Source organism: Canis lupus, chromosome 26, assembly GCF_011100685.1.
Source record: "Canis lupus familiaris isolate Mischka breed German Shepherd chromosome 26, alternate assembly UU_Cfam_GSD_1.0, whole genome shotgun sequence".
NCBI classification, from domain to species: Eukaryota; Metazoa; Chordata; class Mammalia; order Carnivora; family Canidae; genus Canis; species Canis lupus.
Window position 1 is genome coordinate 18,002,399 of NC_049247.1, and position 26,306 is coordinate 18,028,704.

Below are 26,306 nucleotides of genomic sequence, written 5' to 3' on the forward strand. Positions count from 1 at the left end.
CACCACCATCCATCTCCAGAATGCATTTTCTCAAACTGAAAATCTGACCCCATTAAACACTACTTCCTCATTCCCCCTCCTCAGCCCCTGATAACCACTATTCTACTTTCTGTCTCAATAAGTTTGACAACTCTAGGTACCTTGTAATTGGAATCATATAGGTTTTGTGTGACTGGCTTCTTTCACTTAGCATAAGGTTTTCAAGGTTCATCCATGTGGTATGAGAGATCAGAGGATCTCTAGGACTGAATAATGCTCTGCTGTTTATGGTATAGCATATTGTGTCAATCCATGCATCCATTGATAGACATTTGGGTTGTTTCCACCTTTTGGCTATTGTGAATAATGTTGTAATGAATGTGGGTGTACAAATATCTATGCAAGTCCCTGCTTTCAATTCTTTTGGGTATACACCCAAAAGAGGTCCAGACTAACTTGTTTTTTTAAAGATTTTATTTATTTATTCATGAGAGACACACAGAGAGAAGCAGAGACATATGCAGAGGAAGAACCAGGCTCCCCACAGGGAGCCCCATGTGGGGTCCCAATTCCCAGGACCCTGGGATCACAACCTGAGCCAAAGGCAGGCACTCAACCACTGAGCCACCCAGGAGTCCCTGTATAAGATATTTCTATTTTCCTGAAAAGATACAAGAAACTATTGGTTCTTGTGTTTACCTCAGGGAGAAGCTAGGAGTAAAGGAGGCTTTTAGTTTCTTTTTTGGACTTTTCTGTATGGACAACAACTTCTATACATGTAATATGCATAGCCTTACATGTTTATTATTTTTTAAACAAAAATCAATTGATTACCTGCACAGAGAGTAATCCTATTTTAAAATGTTTTCTATTTTTATACCACTGGGAATTTAAAAGACAAAATGTATTAAAGATTCTTAAAGAAATAAACTTATTTAGAAGGGAAAATAATTCAGGGGTGCCTGGCTATCTCAGGTGGTAGAGCATGTGACTCTTGATTTCAGTGTTGTGAGTTCAAGCCCCAAGTTGAGCACAGAGCCTACTTAAAAAGAAAAAAACAGTAAAAATAATTTTTTAAACAAAGAAGCGAAAATAATTTAGAACCTAAAGCAGAAATAACCAACAAAAATATTTTTTAAATGTTTTGAAAGAAAATGCACATAGGAGAATTATTAGTAATAGCTCAAAAGTGTAAACAAACCCAAATGCCTATCAACTGATGTATGGATAAACAAAATGCATTCTATCCATAGAATGGCATATTATTTAGCCATACAAATAACAACAAGGGTGAACCTTGAAAACATGATGCTAGGTGGAAGAAGCCAGACACAAAAGACCATATATTGTGTGATTCCACAATATTGTGTGATTCCATCTACATGAAATACTCAGAACAGGCAAATATGCAGAAACAGAAAATAAAAAAAATAAAAAAAAAGAAACAGAAAATAGATCAGTTTATAGCCTAGGACTGTGGGGGATGGGGCTGCGGAAGATAGAATGGTTGCTAATGCATACAGGGTTTCTTTTTGGGGTGAGGTGTTTTAAAATGCACTGTGTTGATGGTTGCATAACTCTCACATGAATATAGTAAAACTAATATACTTTATGCTTTAAGTAGGTGAAATAAAGTGGATATGCATAATAAAATCATGAATGAAATAACTTCAAATGGCATGCTTGCAAGCAGGGCTAGCGAACGTTTGGGATGGACGTGCAGCCATTTCTCCACTGGACACAGGCGCACCTCATGGCTTGACCTGCACACCCTGGACACTCGCCTTTGGTGCAGTAGGTGACCTCTCCCGCGTAGTGGAAAAGCCGAAACTCCATCCAGCCAATCCTCTTCCGGCCCTTGGGCCCTGCCAGCTTCCGGCTGCAGCAAGACAGAAATAGACTTGCACTGAAACTTTCTAGTTCCCGGCAACAAAATGCACCAATATATAAAGCAAAGAGCAAAAGAGAAGTCCTGACAAGCGGGTTAAGAACATGACAATGGGTGGAAGCCCAGCATTGGAAGCCAAACACACATGGCAGCCCTAGTTCATCTGACTACAGACCAAGGTCTCCCTCATGTTAGACCCTTCCCTGTGCAGAAAGGGGAACCCTCGTGCACTGGTGATGGGAATGCAAACTGGTGCAGCCACTGTGGAAAATCAGTATGGAGGGGCCTCAAAAAGTTAAAATAGAGCTACCCTATGACCCCGTAATCGTACCACTAGGTATTTACCCAAAGAATACAAAAACGCTGATTCAAAGGGACATATGCAACTAATGTTTAAAGCAGAATTATCTACAATAGACAAGATATGGAAGCAGCCCAACTGTCCATCAATTAATGAATGGACAAGGAAGTTGTGAGATTTTATATCCATCTATCTATATCTATATATAAATCTCACATCTTGGGCAGTCCTGGTGGCTCAGTGGTTTAGCACCGCCTGCAGCCTGGGGTGTGATCCTGGAGACCTGGGATCGAGTCCCACATCAGGCTTCCTGCATGGAGCCTGCTTCTTCCTCTGCCTGTGTCTCTGCCTCTCTCTCTCTCTCTCTGAATAAATAAATAAATCTTTTAAAAAAATAAATCTCACATCTTCTTTGTAATATATATATATATATATGTGTAGATGTATACATAGATATAGATATGTATCTATATGTAGATATAGATATATGTAATAGAATATTATTTGGCAATAAAAAAGAAAAAATTTGCCATTAGCAACAACCATTTGGATGGAACTAAGGAGGATAATACTAAGTGAAGTCAGAAAAATACAATGCCATATGATTTCACTCATATGTAGAATTTAAGAAATAAATGAACAAAGGGGAAAAAGAGACAGAAAGACAAATCAAGAAACAGACTCTTAACTATAGAGAACACACAGATAGTGACCAGAGGGGAGGTTAGTAAGGGGATCGGGGAAATAGGTGTTGGGGATGAAGGAGTGCACTTGTGATGTACAGAAGTGTGGAATCACTATATTGTACACCTGAAACTAATATTATACTGTATGTTAACTAACTGGAATTGAAATAAAAACTTAAGAGTAAAATTAGATCCTTCTCCTAAGCACTGAGGAATGAAAAAACATGTGAACCACGGAAACACTTATACAATTAAATAAATTCTATTTTTTTCAGGTGATAACTAAGAAATAATTTTACTATCCTACATTTTTGTGATATTGACTGACTAAAATACTCATGAAACATAATTTTTCAGATCTGGTAATTCCAAATTTTTAACAACAATACTCATGAAACATAATTTTTCAGATCTGGTAATTCCAAATTTTTAACAACCTTTTCCTGAAATGTATATACATATATACTGACAGTGCAGATATCCTAAGTGTACAGTTCAGTGAATTTTCCACAAGAAACACATCCATATAACCAGAACCCAGGTCAAGAAACAGAACATTACCAGTTCCCTGAGAACCAAACCCCCACCACCTTGAACTCTTTCCAGTTATGACCTGACATCTAACATAACAGGTTGGTTTTTATCTGGTTTTGTGCTTTATGGAAAGGGAATTGTATAGCATATACTCTTTTGTGTCTGATTTCTTTTGTTAACGTGTTCTGTGATTTACCTACATGACTGCACGTAGTTATAGATTGTGCATTCTCATGGCTGTATGTTATTCCATCTGTGAATATACCACAATTTATTTTTCCATTATTGATTCATTTACTTATCATTGCAATATTTAACAAAAGTCTGATAAGGCCACTACCATTTACTGAGTCTTTGCCATGGCTAGAAATTGCACTAGGTGATTGATGTAGTCATTCACAGCGCTACCCACTAGGTATAGTAATAAGACACATGTCTTATAAGGGGCTGATCCAGTATTCAAAACCAGGGCTTTAGGACTCCAGTGCATGAGATATTCAATTCTCTTCCTTGTCTCAAAGACTAAGTTAAATTTCTAGTCGATTTTCTGGGATGCTATAAATGCTCTATATTTTGACCTGGTGGTGGTGATGTGGGTATACACAAATATGAAGATATGCTGGCTGTACGCTTCAGATATACACATATCACTGTATGTATATTATATTTTTAAACCTAACTTTAAAAGAAGACTATTTCATGCATGTGATCCTATCCAATATGTAACAATCATAGACACATTTTGGATAGGGTCACATGCATGAAATAGTCTTAGAACATTTTGCCTGAGATTCATTTGAATTTTATTGCTACTAACAAAAGGTATGCATGTATATGAGTTGGTGTATCATTATGGTACATCATGTTTCAACATATGAAGGAGTGGCTGTACTCTTGAGGTCCACTGCCCACCCAAGAAAGTGGATATATGATGACCTTCCCCATGCAACAGCTTGTCAAGCGAGATACATACGTTTGGAAGTGTGCATGTTTGCCTACTTTCTCTTCCAATTTCTCCAGGAAACTCAAGTCTGTAGCAGGACCAGGACGGATACATTCTTCATCCTTCCAGAGAAAAAGAGAAGCCTCAATGCTATGGATTGAGGTGAAGTTTAAATGCCTTCACCACTTGTGTCATCTAACACAAGTTCAGGTGAACACTGGGGGTGGGAGTGCAATGATCCGTTACAGGTGCTTAGTTGTCTCAGAAGGGCTGGAAATTCTTTGAAAAGTCAACTCTTCCACCCATCTAGGCCCATATATGGCCTAGAACATATATTCCCTTTTACTAGAAGCAAAATCCTCATGGAAAGAAAGCTATAAAACATGTGCATCTAATTTTTCACATTTCTCCAACTATGTCTATTTCCTATCTCAAATCCTTAACAGTGTTAGGATGTTAACATTTAACTGACCATCTTAACAAGTGAATCAACCCTCCAGCTTTTATTAAAATAGCAAGAAAAAAAAAAAAAAACAAGGTTCAGGTTGGTGAGACAACCCTCTTGAAGTAGTATCTCTGTTTCCTGATTCCATTAATGGAAAACCACATAGAAGCAAGTATTTATTACTAAAATATTTAAAAATGCTAGTCCAGCCATTCATATGAGCATTGAGTACACATAGAATAACCTATGCCAGTCTGTGCTTCCTGGAACATGCTTCCCCAGAAGTCTATACAATCCTTCCCAGACCATCACACCTAAAATTGAATCATCCTCCCCAGCACATCTAATCCTTTCTGTTTTTTTTTTTTCATCATTGTACAACGTACTTATTTTACCCATTAACCTGTTTGTTGTCAGTGTCTGTGCTAAGATTTAAAGCCTCGTGAGTGTAGTGGTATTGATCTATTTTGTCCACTGCTGTGTCCCAAAGCACAGGGCACAATCATGGCACCAAGTAAGCACTGCTAAGTATTTGTTGAATGAATTGAGTGTGCATGCTTACCACACAATAGCATAATTCTGAGCCCTGTGCATATACAATCTCAACCTATCCTTACACTTCCTCTTAAGATAAGTGCCAGTATCATTGCACTCATTTAAAGACAAGGAGATTGGAGCTCAGAGAGATTAGAACACCCACCTAAGTTTACACAGCTAGTAAGGAATGGGGCTGGGATCTGAATCCAGGTGGTACCCATGTTCCTGGCAACTATAGTCACCACCCATTAATGTCCTGCTGGGCTTTAGAATCTTGTTCACACAACAGTTAGATGGAGGAGGAGGCAAGAGGAGAAAAGGGACTTGTAATTTTTGTTAGAAGGGAGATGATCGCGAATGAAAAGGCAAAGAAATAATTTCTCATTGGCTTTTAGATTTAAAAAATAATGTTTAAATTGGAACAACTGTGGATTGGCAGCCATGGATGTTCTCAGAAGGTGCAACTGTTCAAGATAAAGTCACAGGTGCATCCTGAGGAGTCTCAACTCAGGATCACCTGACATTCTTTGTAAAGCCTTCCTTTATGTTTTCTGGCTTTCTGCTCATGCTAAGCAACCAACCCTCTTGAAGCCTGGGAGAAAAAGTCTTCTGCGTGTTGGCAACACTGTTTGAAGACTCTAAGCCAACATTAATTTTCTCACCAGAATGGAAATGATTCCTTTGTGTCTCTCTTCCACCAAATCACAGATGATCTTGTTGTTGAAATACTGAATTGGTTCCCACTAGAATGACAAAGAAAATAATTCTCTGAGGAGGATTTAGATGAACATGAAAGAGTGAAAAATAATTCTGAGTACTAATGAGGATAAAATCTCCAGTGAAATACTATTGCTTGAGTGAGTCTCTTTCACTAGATTAAGAAATTAAAATGTTTTACCTCTATGCCTTCCATTTCATATTCTGCTTGTTCCGCTTTTAGGGTTCTCTCTATTAACAGTTGCTGGAGTTTCTCATTGCAGTAATTGATGCAGAACTGCTCAAAACTAGAGATGCAAAAATTTAAATAACTAAAGCTACACGAGTAGGCCAATTAAAAATTGTATTTACTTATTTTAAAAAAATTTTTTTAAATACAGAGAAAGTAAAGTCCTTATTCATCACATCATTTACTAAATAGATCAGAAGAGTCAAGCTAAAAGATGATTTTTTATGGTTATTCCAATTCTGGACCAGTCTATGAATTTGCCGGCTATGGAAATCCAGAGAATTTCTGAGGATGGGAAAACCACTTCCAATAACACTAGAGATGGCTTAAACCAGACTCAGATCCTAAAGAAGAACAGAGGACCAATAAGTAATGACAAACTCACCCATTCTTGTCGAAGACCTCAAACCCATAGATATCCAGCAATCCAATCACGGTTTTCCCGGTGAAATCCTAGTCAAAGAACACACATTGCTTAGTGAGGTCTTTTACTTAATGACTCTTAAAAGCTGCCCCAAAGCTGGGACTTGGTTCTAAAGCTCACACCTTCTCTCTTTCCAACACTGGATCACAGAAGTCTTATAGGGTGGAAACAAATCTCCCAGCCTGCTCGTTTGGCCTGAAGCCTGCCAGAATCCCACGGCAGCTTCCACGTCTACCACCCAAGAAGCGAGACCTTCCCCTTCTGATTCACCCCCTTGCTTCCTCTTGGTCTCCTGAGACCACACTGAAACTCTCTATAGAGAGTAGCAAAGATATTTATCCAGGAGAGAGGACAGTGGTTTGAATTTTAACAGAGGACCTCATTTTATTTTTTTATTTTTATTTTTTTTAAATTTTTATTTATTTATGATAGTCACAGAGAGAGAGAGAGAGAGAGAGAGAGAGAGAGGCAGAGACATAGGCAGAGGGAGAAGCAGGCTCCATGCACCGGGAGCCCGATGTGGGATTCGATCCCGGGTCTCCAGGATCGCGCCCTGGGCCAAAGGCAGGCGCTAAACCACTGCGCCACCCAGGGATCCCGAGGACCTCATTTTAAACAGAGGACCAAGCGCATCAGACAGTATGGCTATTTAAAGAAATTATGACCATTTTTTTTGAAAAGGCCACAATTTACATCTATGGCCTCCTAAGCCGATGCCTTCCAAATCTGTCCTTTACATACTCCCACCTTGAGTTTTACATGTATGTACTACTCTGTGCCCAATATCCTTTCCTAAATTTCTAGCTTTGAATAAACTCCTCTTATTACTTAAGTAATTCCACTGAGGGTGAGTTTGAAGGTTTATATTTTTTTCTTACACATGTTAAAATATACTACCACTGAAGTTAAAAGTTTATGTCTACACTAGAAGCCATCTGGTGTGCTGCAAAGACTGTGCATCCCACACTTTGGGACACACTGCAAAAATCATTCAGTGGGCATTTTTGTGAGCCTACTGTGTGCCAGAAATGTAGACTTGGAAGGACACTGTCCCTGCTCTTTAGGAGCCAGGAGTCGATGCTCACAAATTCTTTAGAGTGACTGTGTCAGTGATAAAGCATCACCACGTTAGTGCATCATACAAAAATGTGTGGACTAACCTTGTTCACTAAGGAGGAATTGATTTTGTTGACCAGCCAAGTAAATGTTCGTCCATAAACGGCCTTTGCCATTGCATCTCTAGCATAGACAGAGAGTTCCAGTGTCAATGGGCATATTACCTGAGAACAACAACAGATGTATCATTAGAGAGGTTAAGAAAAAAAAAAAGCCCACCCCCCTCCTGAGTTTTCAAATTAGACTTTAATGATGGCCACTGAAGGATGTGTGCTGGGAGAAGATGCCACCCCCACCTGCACATGCTCAGGGAGTAGCCATTTCTTGAGTGCCCACTACATGCCAGGCATGGAGCTGCTGAGATACAGCCATGACCAAGATAAACAGTTCCAGCCTCTGCAGGCTCACAGTTGGGGGACAGGACATTGACACATCACACACAATCATGTTGCAAGATGAGAACAACGTGAGGAGATATGTATGATGCTTTAGGACAGGGGTGGGATGATCAGGAAGGCTCTTTTAGGATGTGACCCCAGGAACTGAAGGATGAGAAGGTGTTAATTAGAGAAGCACAGGGAACAGCGTTCCAACAGAGGGGACAGCATGGGCAAAGACATCATGGAGGAAAGGCATGGCAAAAGGGAAGCATGGCAAGCTTGGTGTAATGGTTGGAGATGGGGAGGTTGAGGCAGGAGATCCCTGAAGGGGCTGGAAGGCTGGGGTCCAGCCTCCTCTAGGACCACATCCTGCTCTTACATGAGGCAGGCAGCAGCAGTAGCAGGGAGAACAGGTACATTTCCACCTAGAGACATTTTTACCTCCTCAGTTTTGGCTTCAATCTTTCTATGGGTGAGAGCTTCCAGAAGGATTGATGGTTGGACCCCCAGAAGCTGAGAAAATGGAAACCGAAACGCCATTCAGTGATTAGATTTTTGCCAAAACAGATCACATTCCCTGTTCTGACTAGCTGGCCTTTACCCACGTCCCTCATCTGCTCCCACACTCTTTAAATATCCTAGCCAGTATCAGCCAGAAGAACACTGTGTTACCCACTTGGGGACCTGGGCATCCAGCTGCCTCAAGCTCCCCTCTCCTGCCCCTCCACCTCAGAAAAGGGCCGGGTCTTCCCTGTGCTCTTCAAAAGTGGAACATCACCTTGGCGATCCATTTGATCTCATGGATATCTGGTATGGTGGCACAGCCTTGGTCGTTCTCTTCAAAACAAATGTTCCCCAGGTGTAAGACACTGGCAATAATTCCAAAGAGATTCTAGGAATGTGGGAAAAGGCAAGAATAACAAGGAGAGAAGAGCGGCTGCCTAACTGATGAATGTCATCACAGAAGATCCCCCAAGGAAAACTGCCCCCTTCCCCATTCCAGCCCTGAGCTTTAGCTTGATTTCCTCCTTCCCCAGAAATCAGCCTCTTACCCACTTCAGACATTAAGGGAAGTAGGATAAAGAACCTCAGCCCAGGGTACTGAGGATGCCTCCCCTAATCTCCAGCACCGGACACTCTTGTTTTTTATATCTTCCCCACCCCCTTCCCACCAATAAACCATTTTATAAGCAAATGCCATGATCTATATATCATGATCGCATGATATATAGATAGATATAGATATTTACCCACACACATATATAAATATATTTTAAATTAATTCTCATCTTTGAAAGAACAGTAGTTTTAATCATCAAAAAAGGACATAAAAACACAATGTTTATAAATCCTACAATTTGCTCCCGTTCAAAAATAGAAGAGTAAATAAGTGGTAATCCTATAGTTCCAGGGCATCTAAATATTTGAGATTGGATTTGAGAGGAAGAAGAAACATGATCTCCTCCTTGCACACAGCACTGGGAAATGTTAGAGTTGCCAGATGAAAGGGAGAATGCACAGTTAGCATCTGAATTTCAGCTAAGCCATGAATAATTTTGGTCCTACATGGTGCCCCCAAATAATGATGCCCATTAAAATGTAACTAGGCATCCTATATTTTTATTGGCTGAATCTGGCGACCCTACTAAGCGGTCACCAGGACATCAGGATTGTTTCATCAATCCCAGACCATACAGGCAGTTCCATCCTCAGGGATCATACCTCAAGGTCACCTTCAGTAAAATCGATGACAGAAAAAGCACTGGAAACGGTTTTCCAGTCGTTCTTGTCATTGATAGAGGACTCTTTGGCACAATGACCCTGTGGACAGAGAATTGGGTTGCTTTAAGTCATTTTTATAAGGACAGTTAGACATGCCCATACCTAGTTTTGAATAAAAATGGTTTTCTCTATAAGCAGGTAAGAGCTAGTTCTACAATGTTCTGAATTGTAAACAGGTAGGTTTAACTGATTGTCTAGCACAGGATGATTCAAAACTGCTGCTTTTTTCAAACGCATTTAGAATTTTATCTCTGTTCTGGGAAAACTTTCAAAGGTACACATTAGTGGTTTATCTCTTTGAATGTGTATTTTTTAAAAATAGTTTTCCTTGTCATATTTGCCAGATAAATTGAAGATGTCTGTCTCAATAAACATCTGCTAAAATATGCAGGGAGAGGACAGCACTGAAATTGAGAAGGCAATCTTTCTTTAAAAAATATTTTATTTATTTATTCATAAGAGACAAGGATAGAGAGGCAGAGAGAGAAGCAGACTCCTCATGGAGCAAGGAGCACAATGTGGGACTCAATCCCTGGACCCCAAGATCATGACCTGAGCCGAAGGTAGATGCTTAACCACCTGAGTCAGCCAGGCACCCCAGAAAGGAGTCTTGATGCTTTACAACCTCCAACAGAAACAGCAGTGCAGGACCAGGTAGAAGGAGACCCTTACTCAAGAAAATAAAAGTTTGGCATTTAGAGAAATGCAGGCTATATAGACATGATCAACAGTGGAGATGTGATGACACTTCCACTACTTTAGAAGTTGTCTGTTTTCTATTCTTTTTTAAAAGATTTATTTATTTGAGAGAGTGAGCAAGAGAGAGAACACAAGCCAAAGAGAGAGGCAGAGGGAGAAGCAGACTCCCCACTGAGCAGGGAGCCCAATATGGGGCTCGATCCCAGGGCCCTGGGATCATGACCTGAGCTGAAGGCAGACACAAGAGTCCCTAGAAGTTGTCCTTTAGATAAGACACACACCACCAAATGTCACAATTTAAAGGGAAGATGTTCTAGATAAGGGTTTTTTAAATTTTGCTTTTGTAGTACAGGGTGTTCTTGGATTCCTGGCTATTTGAAGATTTGTCATCTTAAAGATTTCCTTGTTGCAAGGGGAAACCAGAGGTGCCATACTATGGATATATTCACCAGTCAACTGGACGTTGTTAAATCTTCAGCCTCCCAAATATCCCTCCCCGTTCAACCAGCAGCATCTGCTCCCACCACCAACAGGGTGGGGCCAGCTTAGGTCAGTCCTTGGAAGATACCTAAAGGTTTGGAAGCATTGTGGATATACTGCAAAGTAAAGCCACAAGGTTTGTAAAAGTTATGGGAGAACACAAAGTTGAACAAAATAATTCTGGCAAATTGCCTGAAACATTTACAAAGCCTCTGTGGCATGAAGATCTGGCCAAATTAATCAGGCTAGAAAAAAATCTGCAAGTATAAAGACAAGATACGTTCTAAAAGGGAATGATTTGAATATCAAAAGGGTTAGTTGAAGCCCTTGGGAAAAGGAATGAACCCCTCAGATACTTTTATAAATTGACCCTCTCTGATCATGTTACAAAAGTATGTGATGCTATCATATACTTTGCTTTGTTAAAAAAAAAAAAATTAGTCCTTCAAAAAAAAAATCAGATTTGAATTACTCTTCATTCTAACAATTAGTACAAAGCTTGTAAAGGGGGTTATGAGATTCTTTTATTACGTAGCTTTATTTTTCAAGATAAATTTCAGTCATTCCCACTTTTCCTCCATGACTTACTATATATGTTGGTCCTTATTTTATCAGATTCACTTCATAAAAACTTGTTCTCTTTCTCAAATGATGTCCTCACTTGTACTTTGCCAGGTGACCTCCATTTGAAGCCAGACCCAGGAAAAAGGAAAAAAGTCCAAAAAATCTTGGAGCAAAAAGATGCCAGTGACATCAAATACTGTCAAATACTGACATCAATACACTAGTGCTGGCTGCACAAAGACTAACGGTGGGGAGTTACACTCTAAAAGTCCATTTTACAGCACTGGATCCTAGGACTGTTTATGGGAATGGCCTGAACTCTTTCCTTACTCCTGAACATAAGGAAGTACGTTCATTTTGCCAACAATTCTCAGAATGGGAGGCGAGAAGGTGGAGAGTCTTTTCCTAACTAGTATTGAAAGCAGAAGGAGGCAGCACAGGTTGTTAACATGGATGGACAATGAGGTACCCTCACACCTAGACCAACATTTCTCACTTCTGCTGTGCTTTAGAATCACCAGGGATTCATTTAATTATACTGAACCACAGGGGAGTATTTAACACAGCCCTGATGTCTAAGTCCCCACCCCAGACCAATTAGATCTGAATATCTGGAGGGTTGGGTGTGTGTGCACGTGTGTGTGTGTGTGTGTGTGTGTGTGTGTGTGTTGAAAAACCTCTTCAAGTGATTTGAATTTCAGCCAATGCTGAGATCCACTCACCTAGATGATCTACCTGCCAGGCATAAACAGAGAGGTTATGATAAGTGTCAAGAAACCAGTCCATAGGATTACCAAAATGGTAATGAGAAAGTTCTTGACCATCCTACAGAAGCCCCCACTAACCCTTGCTCCCTGCCATCAAAGGGTCACCCAAGCCAGGTGCTGGTCCTTCCAACCTGTGAGAGGTATTTATACAGCTGGGGGTCCCGCTCCAGTCCCAGATAAGCAAGGAGCTCCTCTTCGCCACCCTCCAGCAGCTGGTAGAAGATGTGGAAGTTCCTCTCCCCCTGGTTTTGATAGACGACTCGAGACTTTTCTATCAGGTAACTGATGATATGCCCGCCTACTGGAATGCCCTTCAGAACAGAACAAAAAATGCACTATGACAACAATAAGTAAGCCACTCTCTTATTAGTGTCTTCCGAGGAACGGAAATTCCGAATTCAAATGATGATTCTTCTAAGCCTAGTGTTTTCTGGGCTCTTTTCAAAAACTATTTTTTGCCTACCCTGAGATCATGAGAGATATTTTCTATACTTCTATCTAGAAGTGTGATTATTTTACCATTCACATTTAGGACCACAATTAAAATTTTGTTATGGAGTGAGGTAGAGGGTCAAAGGTCTTTTTATTCACATGGATTTCCACTTGATAGCACCATTTATTGGATAGGCAATCCTATCTATTCAATCACAGTGGTGCTTTTGTCATAAGCCAGGTGACCATATCAAACATGGATGCCTTTGTAGACTCCATTCTGGTCCACTGGCCTTGCACCACTATATATCCTTGTGCCAATATTACAATGTTTTATTTTTAAGATTTTATTTATTTATTTGAGAGAGAGAGAGAGAGCACAGGCAGGGGAGTGGCAGAGGGAGAGGGAGAAACAGACTCCCTGCTGAGTAAGGAGCCTGACAACTCAGGGCTCCATCCCAAGACCATGGGATCATGACCTAAGCCAAAGGCAGATGCTTCACTGACCAAGCCCCCCATGCCCCTCATACCATCTTATTTTTAAGAATATTCCAATAAAGGATTTGCATTCCAGAACATATATAGAATTCCTGCAAATCAATGAGAAAAACCACCTATTTAAAAGAGGGCAAAAGGCTTTAACACAAAATTTTTAATTGGCCAGTTATCAAGACTTCATTTGTAATCAGGGAAATACAAACAAATCACAGTGGGAAACCACTATACTCCACCAGAATGTCTCAAACCAAAAGGACTGGTGATACCAAGTGTAGACAAGGGTGTAGAGAACCCTGCTGGCAACTGGAACTGTCATTAACTGTCCTAACATTGTTGGAAAGAACCCAGCAACACCACTTCTGGGTGTACGGCCAACATGAGTGAGTACTAATAACATCTACTCAAAGACATGTGCAAGCACATTCATAGCACTATTTACAATAGCTCCAAATTGGAAAACCCAAATGTCCATCAACAGGAGAACAGATTAAGCATAAGGAGGTCACATAAGCCAAAAATGGCTAACTGCTACAGGAAGTGACACAAATGAACCTGATAGAATGTTGACTGAAAGGAGCCAGACACAAAATAGAACATACTGTATAATTCCATTTACATGAGGCTCAAGGAACAGCAAAATTAATCTGATTATAGAGGTCAGAAGAGTTGGTAACCTTTGGGAAGGCAGGTACTATCAGAGAAGGGCAGGAGAATCTTCTAGGCACTAGAAATGTTTATGTCTTGATCTGAGTGCTGGTTATCACAGGCAGATACATGGATGTAAAATCCATCAAGCCATACTCATGACTTATGTCCTTTTCAGTATGTATGTTGAATATCAATAAGTTTTATTTTAAAATTTCTTTAAAGATTTCATTTATATATTCATGAGAGACAGAGAGGCAGAGATATAGGCAGAGAGAGAAGCAGGCTCCCCATGGGGATCCCAGTGTGGGACTCAATCACAGGACCCCAGGATCATGCCCTGAGCCGAAGGCTGAAGCTCACCCACTGAGCCACACAAGGCGTCCCAATAAGAAGTTTTAAGACAGACATAACTACTCTTTTTTTTTTCAAAGTCTAGGCACGCTTCTCCAGAAGTCCATATACCAGCTTCTAGAAAACCCTGAGCCAGTCTGACATCACTACACTTAATGCTCAGCCAGTGACTGTTCTCCAGTCTAAGTGATACTTTGTCAACTGGGATTCTGTGTCCTTGAGAACTCTCTCAATCCTTCCCACCTGCATCAGCCCCATTTACATTTTGTGCAACATACAACCATACTCTTTCATTATGTATGGTCTCTGGTTGCTTCCATGCCACAGAAGCAGAGCCGAATAGCTGTGACCAAAACCATATGGTCTACAAAGTCTAAAATATTGACTATCTGGCCCTATCCGAAAACATTTGCCAACATATGCCGTATAATTATGTATGCCTAAACAATACATTGTTTAACGTGGGATTGTTCTGGGGCATTGTAAGAAATGGCATTACACTGACACCCAGGACATTCCTAAGACTTGACCGTGTTATGTGTAGCTGCCATTCATTTGTTCTCACTGCTATGTGACACTTCAATGGGTGGACATCCCACCATTTAGCCATTCTGTCACTGGACCCTCAGTCTTCCAGATGTGTTGGTTGTTTCCAGTGTGCTTGTGAATCTATAGGAGTATCTCCAGGAACAGAATGACTCTACCTTAGATTGATTATGTGGTTTCAACTTCCACAGGATAATATACTGTTTTCCAAATGGGTTGCACCAATGTACACCCCCGGCCCCGGCAATGTGTTAGAGTCCCTAGTTAGCTACATATTCACTAATGGCTGGTATCATCAAATTTCTTAATTTTTGGCCCCCTAGAAAGTATGAAATGGTAGCTCATTGTGGTCTTTATTTGCATTTCCCAAAATAGTACTGACCCTGGATTTTTCAATTATTTGAGCCAATAAAGCCCTTCTTCCCTTAGGGTACCTTGGGTCAGGTTGCTGGCATTGGCCAGTTAAGGGATCCCCATGAACCAGTAATAGGAACTTCAGGATACCTTATAGTCAAACTGTATGTCCATGTATTTTCCAAATCTGCTGGAGTTGTCATTCCGGAGTGTTTTGGCATTTCCAAAAGCCTTGGAATACAAAGTGAGGGAGACAGGGACAGGCTGAGCCAAACTGTCATGCATGGTCATTTAAGCTCTTTGTGCTTGTCAACTTCCCAACCCCAAATACCACGACTATGAGAATGGAGGAGAGAGGGGAGCCAGGGATGAAAGCCATACTTTATCTTCTAAGAAGGAACCACCAAGTACAGAGGATGTGATGCCAAATACTAGGGATGGAGTTGCAGAAAACGGAAAAGTAGCTTCTCTCTAGCATCCAGTCTAGGGAGGACTAAGGAGAGGTATGGAAGACCCAAGGCCCTTGCTGTTCTAGAAGACACAGTTAATGGCTCCCATTACCAGACCCCTTTTCATATCAAAGAGGTAAATCATTCAACTCATAGGTCTAGTGGGAAGATTCTTTCAACCACAAACATATTTAACGTGAAGGGCAACAAAAAATACAGGAAAAAAAATAACTTGTTTGAAATCACCCAGCAAGGCAGCCAATGGCAATAGGAGAATTATCAAAATTATTCCAATTAAATAAGAAAAAAATATGAATAATAGAGCATGACTTTAGAGCTTACTAATTAATTCTGCCCTGTGCTTTTTAATTGCATTCATCTTGTTTTATTCTCAAAAATCTCCTACGTGGTAGAAACTATGAATAGACCCATTCCACAGATAGGGAAACAGGATCCGGGATCTGGAGTGATTTGCTGAAGCTTGCTGGCATGTGGCTGCCCTGGGATTAGCATCCATGCCTGCTGAACTTCAAAGTTACACCCTTAACCACAGTACTGCCCTTGAGACCCTGCTGCTTAATAGCCAGATGGTGACCTGCCCATTCTGATCAACTTGCCGGGGCAGAGAATTCTTCTTAGTGACCTCCCTAGTACTCCCCTCCCACAGGTTCTCAAAGATTACTTACCTCCAGCACTGGGTTGGAGAGCAATAGTCTGTCACGGGCTATTTGTAGTGACTCAGTCATTGGGCAGGTCACAGCAAAATACTGGAGAATCTTCTTGGAGGCCTCTGTTTTCCCTGCACCACTCTCTCCAGAAATTAGGATGAAGTGGTTATTTAGCTCAGAACACATCATGCGGTAAGCGTTGTCAGCTATGGCATAGCTGGAGAAGGAGTGGGGCAGAAATGGAAGGGGTGGGAAGTGGCTATAATGCTATTTCCCTCAGCTGTGACACCACCAGAGCGGAAGGACAAAGTACCCTGTCTCCAGGAAGCCACATCCAGACAAGTGGTACAAGAACACTGAGCTCAGATATCAAACTCCCACCGCAATCCATTGACTGATCACATACAAAGTGTTCTAGAAATCAAAACTCCAACGGTTGAGTTAAAATAGAGAACTTGAGCAATAATGGACATTTTTGATGTAACGAATTTATTTTGAAAAATCCAACATTTCTTAGAATAGGCCAGATACTAAATTATATCCCCAGGAGACGTTCTATTAACTGTAGGTGGAAATAACATCTCATCTAAATATTTTAAACACTCAGTGGATACGCCAAGATCTCATGTTTCTTCTTTCCCTCAAAACCTAGTGTATTAAGAGTACAGAGACAGAAAACCGAAAATTTCTTAAAAGCTCTGTGATATCTATAGGACAAGAGAGAAAATTATTATAAAGGCTTTAATCTTCAAGATCAGAAACCAAAGCATAAAAATCTCTCAGGACACTAATCTTCCCATATGGCTGACTTTGAAAGCTGGCTATTTTGAAAATTATTGGTGGTAGTGGTGCAGAAAGGTTTATAAATGCCTTAGGAGGTGAATAGATGAGTCACCAAGACAAATGGAGGAAGAGCCCTAAATATTAGTCTAGAAGTCAACCAGGGAGAACTCAGAAATTCAGCAAACCCTGAATCACATATAGATCAGACACGAAATTGCTTGTCCTAAGGATCTGAAATCCTGCTACCAACAGGGATGCTCCTTAGCCGCCATGATACTCAGACACCAGTAGATGGCACTACAGCAAACCTCTTTACAGAAAAGACACCTAGACAGGTGTCACACTCTTGGATCTCTCAGCAGTTACGAAAGATTCCACCTCTCATGATATTTAAGCTGAGACTCAACAATGATCTGATGTTTTCTTTTGCACTGAAAGACGTTTCACAAGAAGGCAGCTGCTTAATGACATCCAGAATCCAATGAGCATGCATCAAAGATTTAGATGGATGGGTAGATGGGTGGGTGAATAGGTGGATGGATGGATAGGTGAATAGGAAGGAAGGAGAGAAAATAGATAAAGAAGAAGGAGAGAGATAGGAAAATACTATGGATGAACTCCATACATGCTACTTACACATGTGGTGGCAGTTCAAAGAAATTGACCCCTTGATAAAGTTCCATCTGGCTCACAGTGTAGATTCCAAGCTCCTGGTATGGATTCACAGACACAAGGAGGGTCCCAATATAGGTCTAGGGGAACAGACCAAACACTAGTGAGGAACCCTGGGGTACAAATGGCTACAGCAAAAGACCATCATATGGTATGATCCCCAGGTGTTCGTTCCATGCTCAAGATATAAAACAATAAATAAAGCAGTGTCTCTTCTGTCATGGAGTTTCCATGTGGGTGCATGGGACAGGGGACCACTGACCAAGGGATCAAGACTGCTTCCATTAGAATGGTAAGAAAGGTGTACCTAGGGCACTGGGAGAGGGAACGACCAAGGAAGTCCACCTTAGCTCTTGGACTTGGGGAAATCTTCTTTAAGGAGATGACTGAGCTGAGACTTGAAGGATGAGCCAGTCATGAAAAAAGGAAGCAGAAGAGGGCCAACTGCCCTCCTGGAGGGCTGAAGGGACGAATGTGGCAAGCTGACTGCCCTGGAGGGCAGTGGGGGAGGGGAGAACAGAAATAGTAAGACACGATGTCCGAGATGGAGCAAGTTCAGATCACACAGGGCATGAAGAATGGGGGATGTATTCCAACTGCAATGCATAGTGGAGACACTTTCCCTGCTGATATGAAATACTTGGCTTAAATTGTTATGTCAAATGGATAGCTTTAAGAAGGGAGCACAACAATCTGATTTATATTTATGTTTCACAGAGGTCTCTCTGGCCACTGGGTGAAAGGGGTATGCATCCCAGCTGTCTCCAGCTGGGCAAGCATTCCCACTGTTGGTATCTATTTTCCTGGATTTCAATGTTGGATTCTATGATGAGTCAAGTTTTCCAAGTGCTTCTGGTTGAAGTAGAACCACTAATGTAAAAGCTCCTTGGAATACAGTTATGAATAAACAAAACTTTAACCTCTTAAATAAAAAAAATAAATATTTGGGCTCCTTTAAAAATACATCTGGAGGTTTCAGATTCTGTTTGTAATTGGTTTTCATTTCAGCATCTCGATATTGGAGGTTCCCAAGGGTATGCTAAATTACACCTAAAATCATTCTCATGAATGTTTCTAATCTCCAGGACAAAGTCACACAGACAACTAGAACAGATAAGAGCATTCTATTTTGACTAAAATTCTGCAGTCCTTCAATCAGTAGAAATCTTCCAGAATAGAATATAGTTTCTGAAGTCTATCTGTTCAAACTGGAAATGATTTATTATGATGATCTTATCATCCCACTTATACTTCTCCAAACCATGCTCTTTCTCCTTTGCTTATGCGTAACATCCCTTTCCACAACTAAAAATATATACCATGAGAAGCCCTTTGGTTCTTTTTCCTAGTAACCTTGGTCCCAACATGCAGACCAACTCATAGTCACCATTAAACACAATATAGCTGCAAGACAAATATTTTTAGATTGCTTTTGTCTAAATTTACTCTTAACAAAAGCTAATAAGATCTCAGTAAAGTTAATCAAATGTAATAAAACCCCACCACACACACTGAGACACTGTGCAGTTTACCCTAAAGAAATTTACCTGGAAACTGACCAATCAGATCAAGGTGGGGACTGACCACCGCTAGAAGCAACCAGGTCAAGCTAAGAACAGCTCTGGTAAAGTGCTGCAGCCTTGACCCTAGAAGACTCATGGGATGCGGTGGACAACTCTTATGTTTGCCTCTCTGATATCTAGACCTCTTTCTTCCAGCAGATTCCTTTGAGGTACCTTCTCCAGGCTTACCCTAAAGGATAAGGCACACACTGGCCTCACCCCTCACCTGCAGGGCTGGGCCTAGGTAAATAGCCTGGCCAGTCAGAATAGTCCTCATTCTAGCTATGGGGATTGGTTCAGAGGTAGGCACATGACCCAAGATGGGCCAATCAGAGCCAACCAGTGTGTGTGTGTGTGTGTGTGTGTGTGTGTGTGTGTGTGTCTCCGGGAGGACTTACAATAGTCTATCTTGACATCAGTTTTGTCCTGCTGGTACCAACTTGTAGAGAGTCTGCCCTAGAAAACGACCATTGCAAAAGAGAGCAGAGAAGTGGGAAAGGGTCCTCCAGATGGAGAAGAACCCTCAAGGCTTCAAGACTCATCACCCTAGACCCTAAATCTATTTCTGATCCCTAAAGTGACATAGGTCAACAGATTACGTCTTGGGGGTTAGGCCTGTTTAAACTGGGTCTCTGTCACTGGCAGCCATAAAGGCCTCAACACAAGGATCAGGGCACATCTGGCAGTGGTGCCTTCACACCTCCCTTTAAGGGCTAACCTATAGGGGGTAGTATTTGCTATCATCAAGGCTGTGAAAACAGGCAGGGTTGGGCGGGGGTACCTCCAGTCTAGGAAAACAGTTGAGAAATGGGTTACGTTACATAGATGAGGTTCTCGCTGAAACGCTTGCGAAGATTGTCCAGAAAAGCAGATTCGCTGGTGTAGGCGTCCAACAGCACAAAATCCTGCACCCCGACCCTGTCCCTGGCGGTCAGCGCGCTTTCCATGTGCAGGCGAATGTGCTTCCTCCTCACTTCTTCTTTCTGCAGCAAACAGAACATTTCTCATCAGCTTCCTTATTCTGTAGTTCCTACTGCTCATCTAATATGGAAATAGCAGGATACCCAACCCTGGGGGCAGTGTAGCCCTGACATTAGGTTATGCTCTCTGCTTAGAATTCATGGGCTGGTTAGGGTTACAAGGGGATGGCAATAAAAGCATTAATAGTGGGACGCCTGGGTGGCTCAGTGGTTGAGCATCTGCCTTTGGCTCAGGGCCTGATCCCAGGATCTGAGATGGAGTCCCACATCAGGCTCCCTGGGAGGAGCCTGCTTCTCCCCCTGCTTGTGTTTCTGCTTCTCTCTGTGTGTCTCTCGTGAAATAAGTAAAATATTTTTTTTAAAGCATTAGTGGTAATAGTAGCAGCTGACAGGCACTGAGCAGTTACCTGTTAGGCGGTACACTAAATACTTGACTTGGATTATCTTCTTTAACCCTCGTTCTGACCCTACAAAGTAAGTGCCATCACCGTGCTCATTTAACAGAGGCGGAAACTGAGGACAGAGCCACTACAAAACATGTATACACCCTGCCAAAAGGGAGAGCCAGGATACGAATCTTTTTTTTTTTTTTAAGATTTTATTTATTTATTTATGAGAGAGAGAGAGGCAGAGACACAGGTAGAGGGAGAAGCAGGCTCCCTGCAGGGAGTCCCACATGGGACTCGATCCCCGATCCCTGGTCTCTGGGATCACGCCATGGACCAAAGGTGACGCCAAACCGCTAAGCCACCAGAGCTGCCCCCAGGATAGGAATCTAGACAGCCCGGCCCCAGAGCCTACCTTCCTGACCATCACTTACTCAACTAGATGTTTGTTGCCCAAATTTGGTATGTAATTCCGACATGAGTGATGAGGAGTTTGGTTGGGATGGGAATTCCTTGTTACAGAGGAATACTCAGTGAAGGACAAACCTGGAAGGTCCTCTCCCCAAGACTGGGCTTCAGACCTCCCTGGAAAAGGAGAGGTTGCAGGCCCACAGGATGGTGGAGAATCTGTGTTACTAGGGGGCCGAGCTGGTCCACTGTCACCAGGCAGCTGAACGACCCTCCCGGGCATAGCTGAGCAAAGGGAGTCAGATCAGCACTGGGCAGGAGACCAGATGCTACACTGCTGTCAGGAGGGCTGTGGGAAACAGCTCCGCAGGTCTCTGGCAAGCTGGGGCTGGAGAGTGTGCAGAGAGTGGGGGCACGTCTGCAGGAGGTGGCCTGGGAGTGTGAGGTCTGTGTTGCGCAAGGTGCTCACATGGCCCAGGCTGCAAGGGCACTGAGGGACTGTGCTCTGGGCACACACAGTCTTTGCATGTCCCCCACCCATGTACCACCACGCTGGTGGCTGTGCAGCCAAGAAGAACAAGCAAAACAGCAAAGGGAGCCAAACCTCTGGCTGTCCCTCTAGCGCTCTCTAGTGACAAAATTAATATGCTCCCTTCAAGGAGAAATGCTTAAGGGGGTCAGTTTGTTATCATAGAGCAAGGACTGAAGGATAAATCTGGATCTGAGAGACAGGCAATTGACACCTGCTGTCTTTGGATATGCAGAGGCTCTAGAATAGCTGAAGCAGCCTTGAAAAAGGAAAACAAATCCCTAGATCCCAAAGTGTTGTTAAGATTTAGTGGATGTTAGATGCAGCCCAGGTGGCTCAGCGATTTAGCATCGCCTTTGGCCCAGGGCATGATCCTGGAGACCAGGGATCAAGTCCCACATCAGGCTCCCTGCATGGAGCCTGTGTCTCTGCCTCTCTCTCTCTCTCTCTCTCTCTGTCTCTAATAAATAAATAAAATCTTAAGAAAAAAAACAGTGGATGTGGGACACCTGGGTGGCTCAGTGGTTGAGGATTGGCCTTGGGCTCAGGTCGCAATCCGGGGTCTTGGGATTGAGTTCTGCATTGGGCTCCCTGCAGGAGGCCTCCTTTTCCCTCTGCCTATGTCTCTGCTTCTCTGTGTCTCTCATGAATAAACAAAATCTTTAACAAGGGTACCAAAACAATTCAGTGCAGCAAAGGAAAATCTTTTTAATAGTGCAGGAATAACTAGATATCGTAATGAAATAAATTTCATTTCAACCTTATAAATATATTTTATTATAAAACCTCATAATATATTTTTATTATAAAATATGTTATAAAATAATGCATTTTAATAACATACCTTAGAAAATATATGTTCATTATTTAATAAATGTATATATTATATAAACTTCTATATATAAAACTACATATAGAATTTTTATATACTATATACTGTATAAACTGATACATGAAACTAGAGAAAACCATTATTGTGTATAAACTTTATATATAAACAACTATTTCATAATATATGAAGATATAAATTTATAAAAACATGCATATGTTACACATATTATAACATTTTATTTGGATATATAAAAACTTGAGATGACTCTTAGACCTAAATGTAAATGCATAATCTGTAAAGCTCCAGGGAGAAAACAGGGGAATACCTCTGCAACCAGAGGAAGGTAAAGTTTTCTTATGACATAGGAAGAAATAACTATAAAAGAAAAAAATAAGAAATCTGACTTTATCAAATATGAAACTTCTCCCAGAAGACACCATTAAGAAAACAAATAGGCAAACACGGACTGACAGAAAGGGGTCACAAAATATAAACCTGTGAAGGATTTGTATCCAGAATAAAAGACTCCTATGTCTTAATACAAAGTCAAATCCAGTAAAAATTGGGCAGAAGACTTGAATGGACACTTCACAATGGAAGATAGATAAATAGTAAATAAGCACATAGGAAAATGCTAAACATCATTAGTCATCAGGCAAATATGAGTTAGAACCACAGTAATATAGCCCTAGAATAGTTCAGATGGAAAAGACTGACATCAACCATGAGTGAGGACGTGGAACAGATGGAATGCTCCTACATTGCTGCTAGGAAGGCAAAATGATAGAATCACTTCGGGAAAAGGTCTGGCAGTTTCTAATAAAGTTAACTGTGCCTCCATCCTTTGATCCAGCAGTTCCCCTCCTAAATATTTACATAAGGGAAATGTAAACATATAGTCACAAAAAGACTTGAACATAAAGGTTTACAGCCACTTGATTCATAATGGCCCCAAACTGGAAACAATCCAAATTTCCATCAACTGGAGAATGGATGTGGAATCTATACAATAGAATGGGTACAGCGCTAAAAGAGAAACGACTGGTACGCACGACACGGATGACTCTCGCAGACATGCGGAGTGAAAGAGCTCAGACACAAAAGAGTGCATGCCCTATGATTCCATTTATATGAAATTCTAGAAGCAAAACTAATCTGCAGTGAACAATTGTTGCCTGGTTAGCAGGATTGTCTGACAAAGGACAGTTTTGGAGTGATGGAAACATTCTCTGTCTTGATAGTGCTGTGAGTTAGTTACATGGGTGTGTCTCTTTGTCAACATACCTTATTAAGATTTTGTGTATTTTCACATATGTAAATTTTATTCGAAAAAGAACCACAAAAGATAAGTGGGGAGGGGATGGAAAAATGGAAACAGAGTGGAAAAAAGATAATAACTGTTGAAGCGAGGTGATGGGTATGAGGGGGATTTATTATACTACTCTGTTTACTTTGCATGTATTTGAAATTTTGCATAATAAAAAGTCTAAAAAAACCAGAATGGCCACCAGGTGTCTCTCTACTCTAGTCAAATGGAGCTGGAACTGCTCTCTAAGGATGAAAACCATGCATTTCGATCAAAGAGTATCTTGGTGATACCAAATATCCCCATCTTAAAGTGTTTATGTGTGTATAATAGAGGCAGTATAGCATCATGATTAGACACAAGGACTCTGGAACATGAGCCTGCCTCCGTTTAAATCCTGCCTCTATGGCTTCCCGGTGGTACAACCTTGGGAAAGTCTCTCTCTCCAAGGCCCTGTCTGTTTCATGTCTGTAAAATGGAAACATAATTGTACCTACTTCACAGGGTTGTTGGTTTGAACAGACCATGGAAAGCACTTGGAACAGGGCCAGACACAATGTCAGCTCTGTGAGCACTTGCTTCTATCCTCATTAGTATTGCTAATACGATTATTAGAAACAAGAAAATAAAGCGAAAAATGGGCTGGCTAGTAGTTGGTGAGCCCCTATTCAATTGGGAGTGGGCTGGAGTCTGAAATCATGTCTGGAGCTGTGCCCACAAATATCTCTGCAGTCTGATCTCTGCAGGTGGTGGGTGCGGAAATTAAAATGCTTTCTTATTCTGGTCCTAGAGATAGGTGTGTGCTTACCAGAGTGGGCCCTGCAATCAGTACCTAGGGCTTTATGTGACTTGCAGCCCAAAAAGATTTGACAAAACCTCAAAGATTAAGGAATGGGACAGTGATTTGAACTTCGCAAGGGCCAAAGCATACTTTATCCACTTCAGACTGGACTTTTGTTTGCTGCAACATTTCAATTCCTATCTGGGTTCTTTTTATCTAGTTCATTGAAAGGGCATGAGGAAACTAGAGTGGCCTAGTAAGACAGGGACAAAGGAATGAATATTGGGACAGAAGGGATAGGGTAATAAAGAAATTTGAGTGGTTCAGCTTTGACCAAAAAGAAGATGACTAAAAGATTTTATCATGAAGAGAATATTAAATTCAGAAATGACCAAATAAGAGAGAAGAAATTCAAGAGCGATATTTTTATGACATCTAAGAATGAACACCTTTGGGGTGCTGAAACTTTGTAGAGGATGCTGTTGTGCAAACTCACAGATCAGAGCTCACAGACTCTGCTGCCTACAGGGTCCTGGGCGAGTTCTAGGATTGAATTAAACTGCTGCTGGTGAGGATTCACTTAGACTAGGGAATGAATAGGCATCTAGGCTGTGTAGCCACTGCTTGGCTCCACTAGGTGACACCAGGTGCGAATGTATGGCCTGTGTTGCCAGGCCTTCCAATTATTCAAGAACAGTCAGAAATTTAGAATTTTATGTGAAATCCTGTTGTATATATTTAGCACAGTGGGAGACTGGTCAAAAGCAAGCTAGCCACCCTTTGTCCTGGATGGTTTAGATAATTCACTTATCTGTAGGTGGGAGATTCAAATAGATCCTTCCATCAGGACCATTACTTTGGAAGCATTATATACTCAAGGGTGACCTGACTGTATCACCTTCTACATGATCTAGCGCTTGACCCAGTGTGTGTGTGGGTGGGTGAAAGGGGGTGCAGTGTGTGTCAGATGGCTGAATGCTATGACAGAGACCAAAATGCCTGCCATATATTCCGTGCATTTCCCAATATTTCCTCCTGCAGTTAGGTACCATTTTTGGCCAACAGGTAGTGAATAGAAGTGACATTTGTGCTAGCTCCTTTGTTGGGTTATCTGGACTCCTTCAAGGCTACAGTGACTTAGAATTTCTCTTGGAATACCTGGATGGCTCAGTGGTTGAGCATCTGCCTTTAGCTCAGGGCATGATTCTGGGGTCCTGGGATTGGGCCCCATATCAGGCTCCCCATAGGGAGCCTGCTCCTCCCTCTGCCTATATCTCTGCCTCTCTCTGTGTCTCTCATGAATAAATAAATACAATCTTTTTTTAAAAAAGAATTTCTCTTGTTGAATGGACAAACCACAAAATCAATATAGCTTAGATCCTGGAGTCATCACATGGAAGAGAGATCTTCTAAAGGTTCAAGACCCAGGGGCACCTGGGTGGCTCAGCTGGCTAAGTGCTCTACTCTTGATTTCAGTTCAGGTCATGATCTCAGGGTGTTGAGGTCGAGCTCTGTGGTGGGTTTCTGTGCTTAGTGTGGAGCCTGGTTGGGATTGTCTTTCTGCCTCTTTCCCTGTGCCACCCCCAATGCTTGCTCATTCACTCTCTTTCTCTCTCTTTCTCTCTCTCTCTCAAAAAAAAAAAAATCATC

The 26,306-nt window shown here is 41.5% G+C and overlaps 1 protein-coding gene across 1 annotated transcript in view; it reads right to left on the reverse strand.

Moving 5' to 3' along the window:
* The window catches only part of MYO1H (myosin IH), a 45,253-nt gene extending 24,842 nt beyond the window's left edge, over positions 1-20,411 (reverse strand). Inside the window, 14 exon segments of the mRNA XM_038575394.1 lie at positions 1,764-1,858; positions 4,362-4,453; positions 5,976-6,056; positions 6,212-6,317; positions 6,645-6,712; positions 7,844-7,963; positions 8,621-8,692; positions 8,958-9,071; positions 9,902-10,000; positions 12,603-12,782; positions 15,451-15,531; positions 16,436-16,634; positions 17,837-17,952; positions 20,256-20,411. Of these exon segments, the coding sequence (XP_038431322.1) occupies positions 1,764-1,858; positions 4,362-4,453; positions 5,976-6,056; positions 6,212-6,317; positions 6,645-6,712; positions 7,844-7,963; positions 8,621-8,692; positions 8,958-9,071; positions 9,902-10,000; positions 12,603-12,782; positions 15,451-15,531; positions 16,436-16,634; positions 17,837-17,952; positions 20,256-20,381 (1,549 nt within the window). The 5' untranslated portion in view covers positions 20,382-20,411.
* Between the last annotated feature and the right edge of the window lie 5,895 nt (positions 20,412-26,306).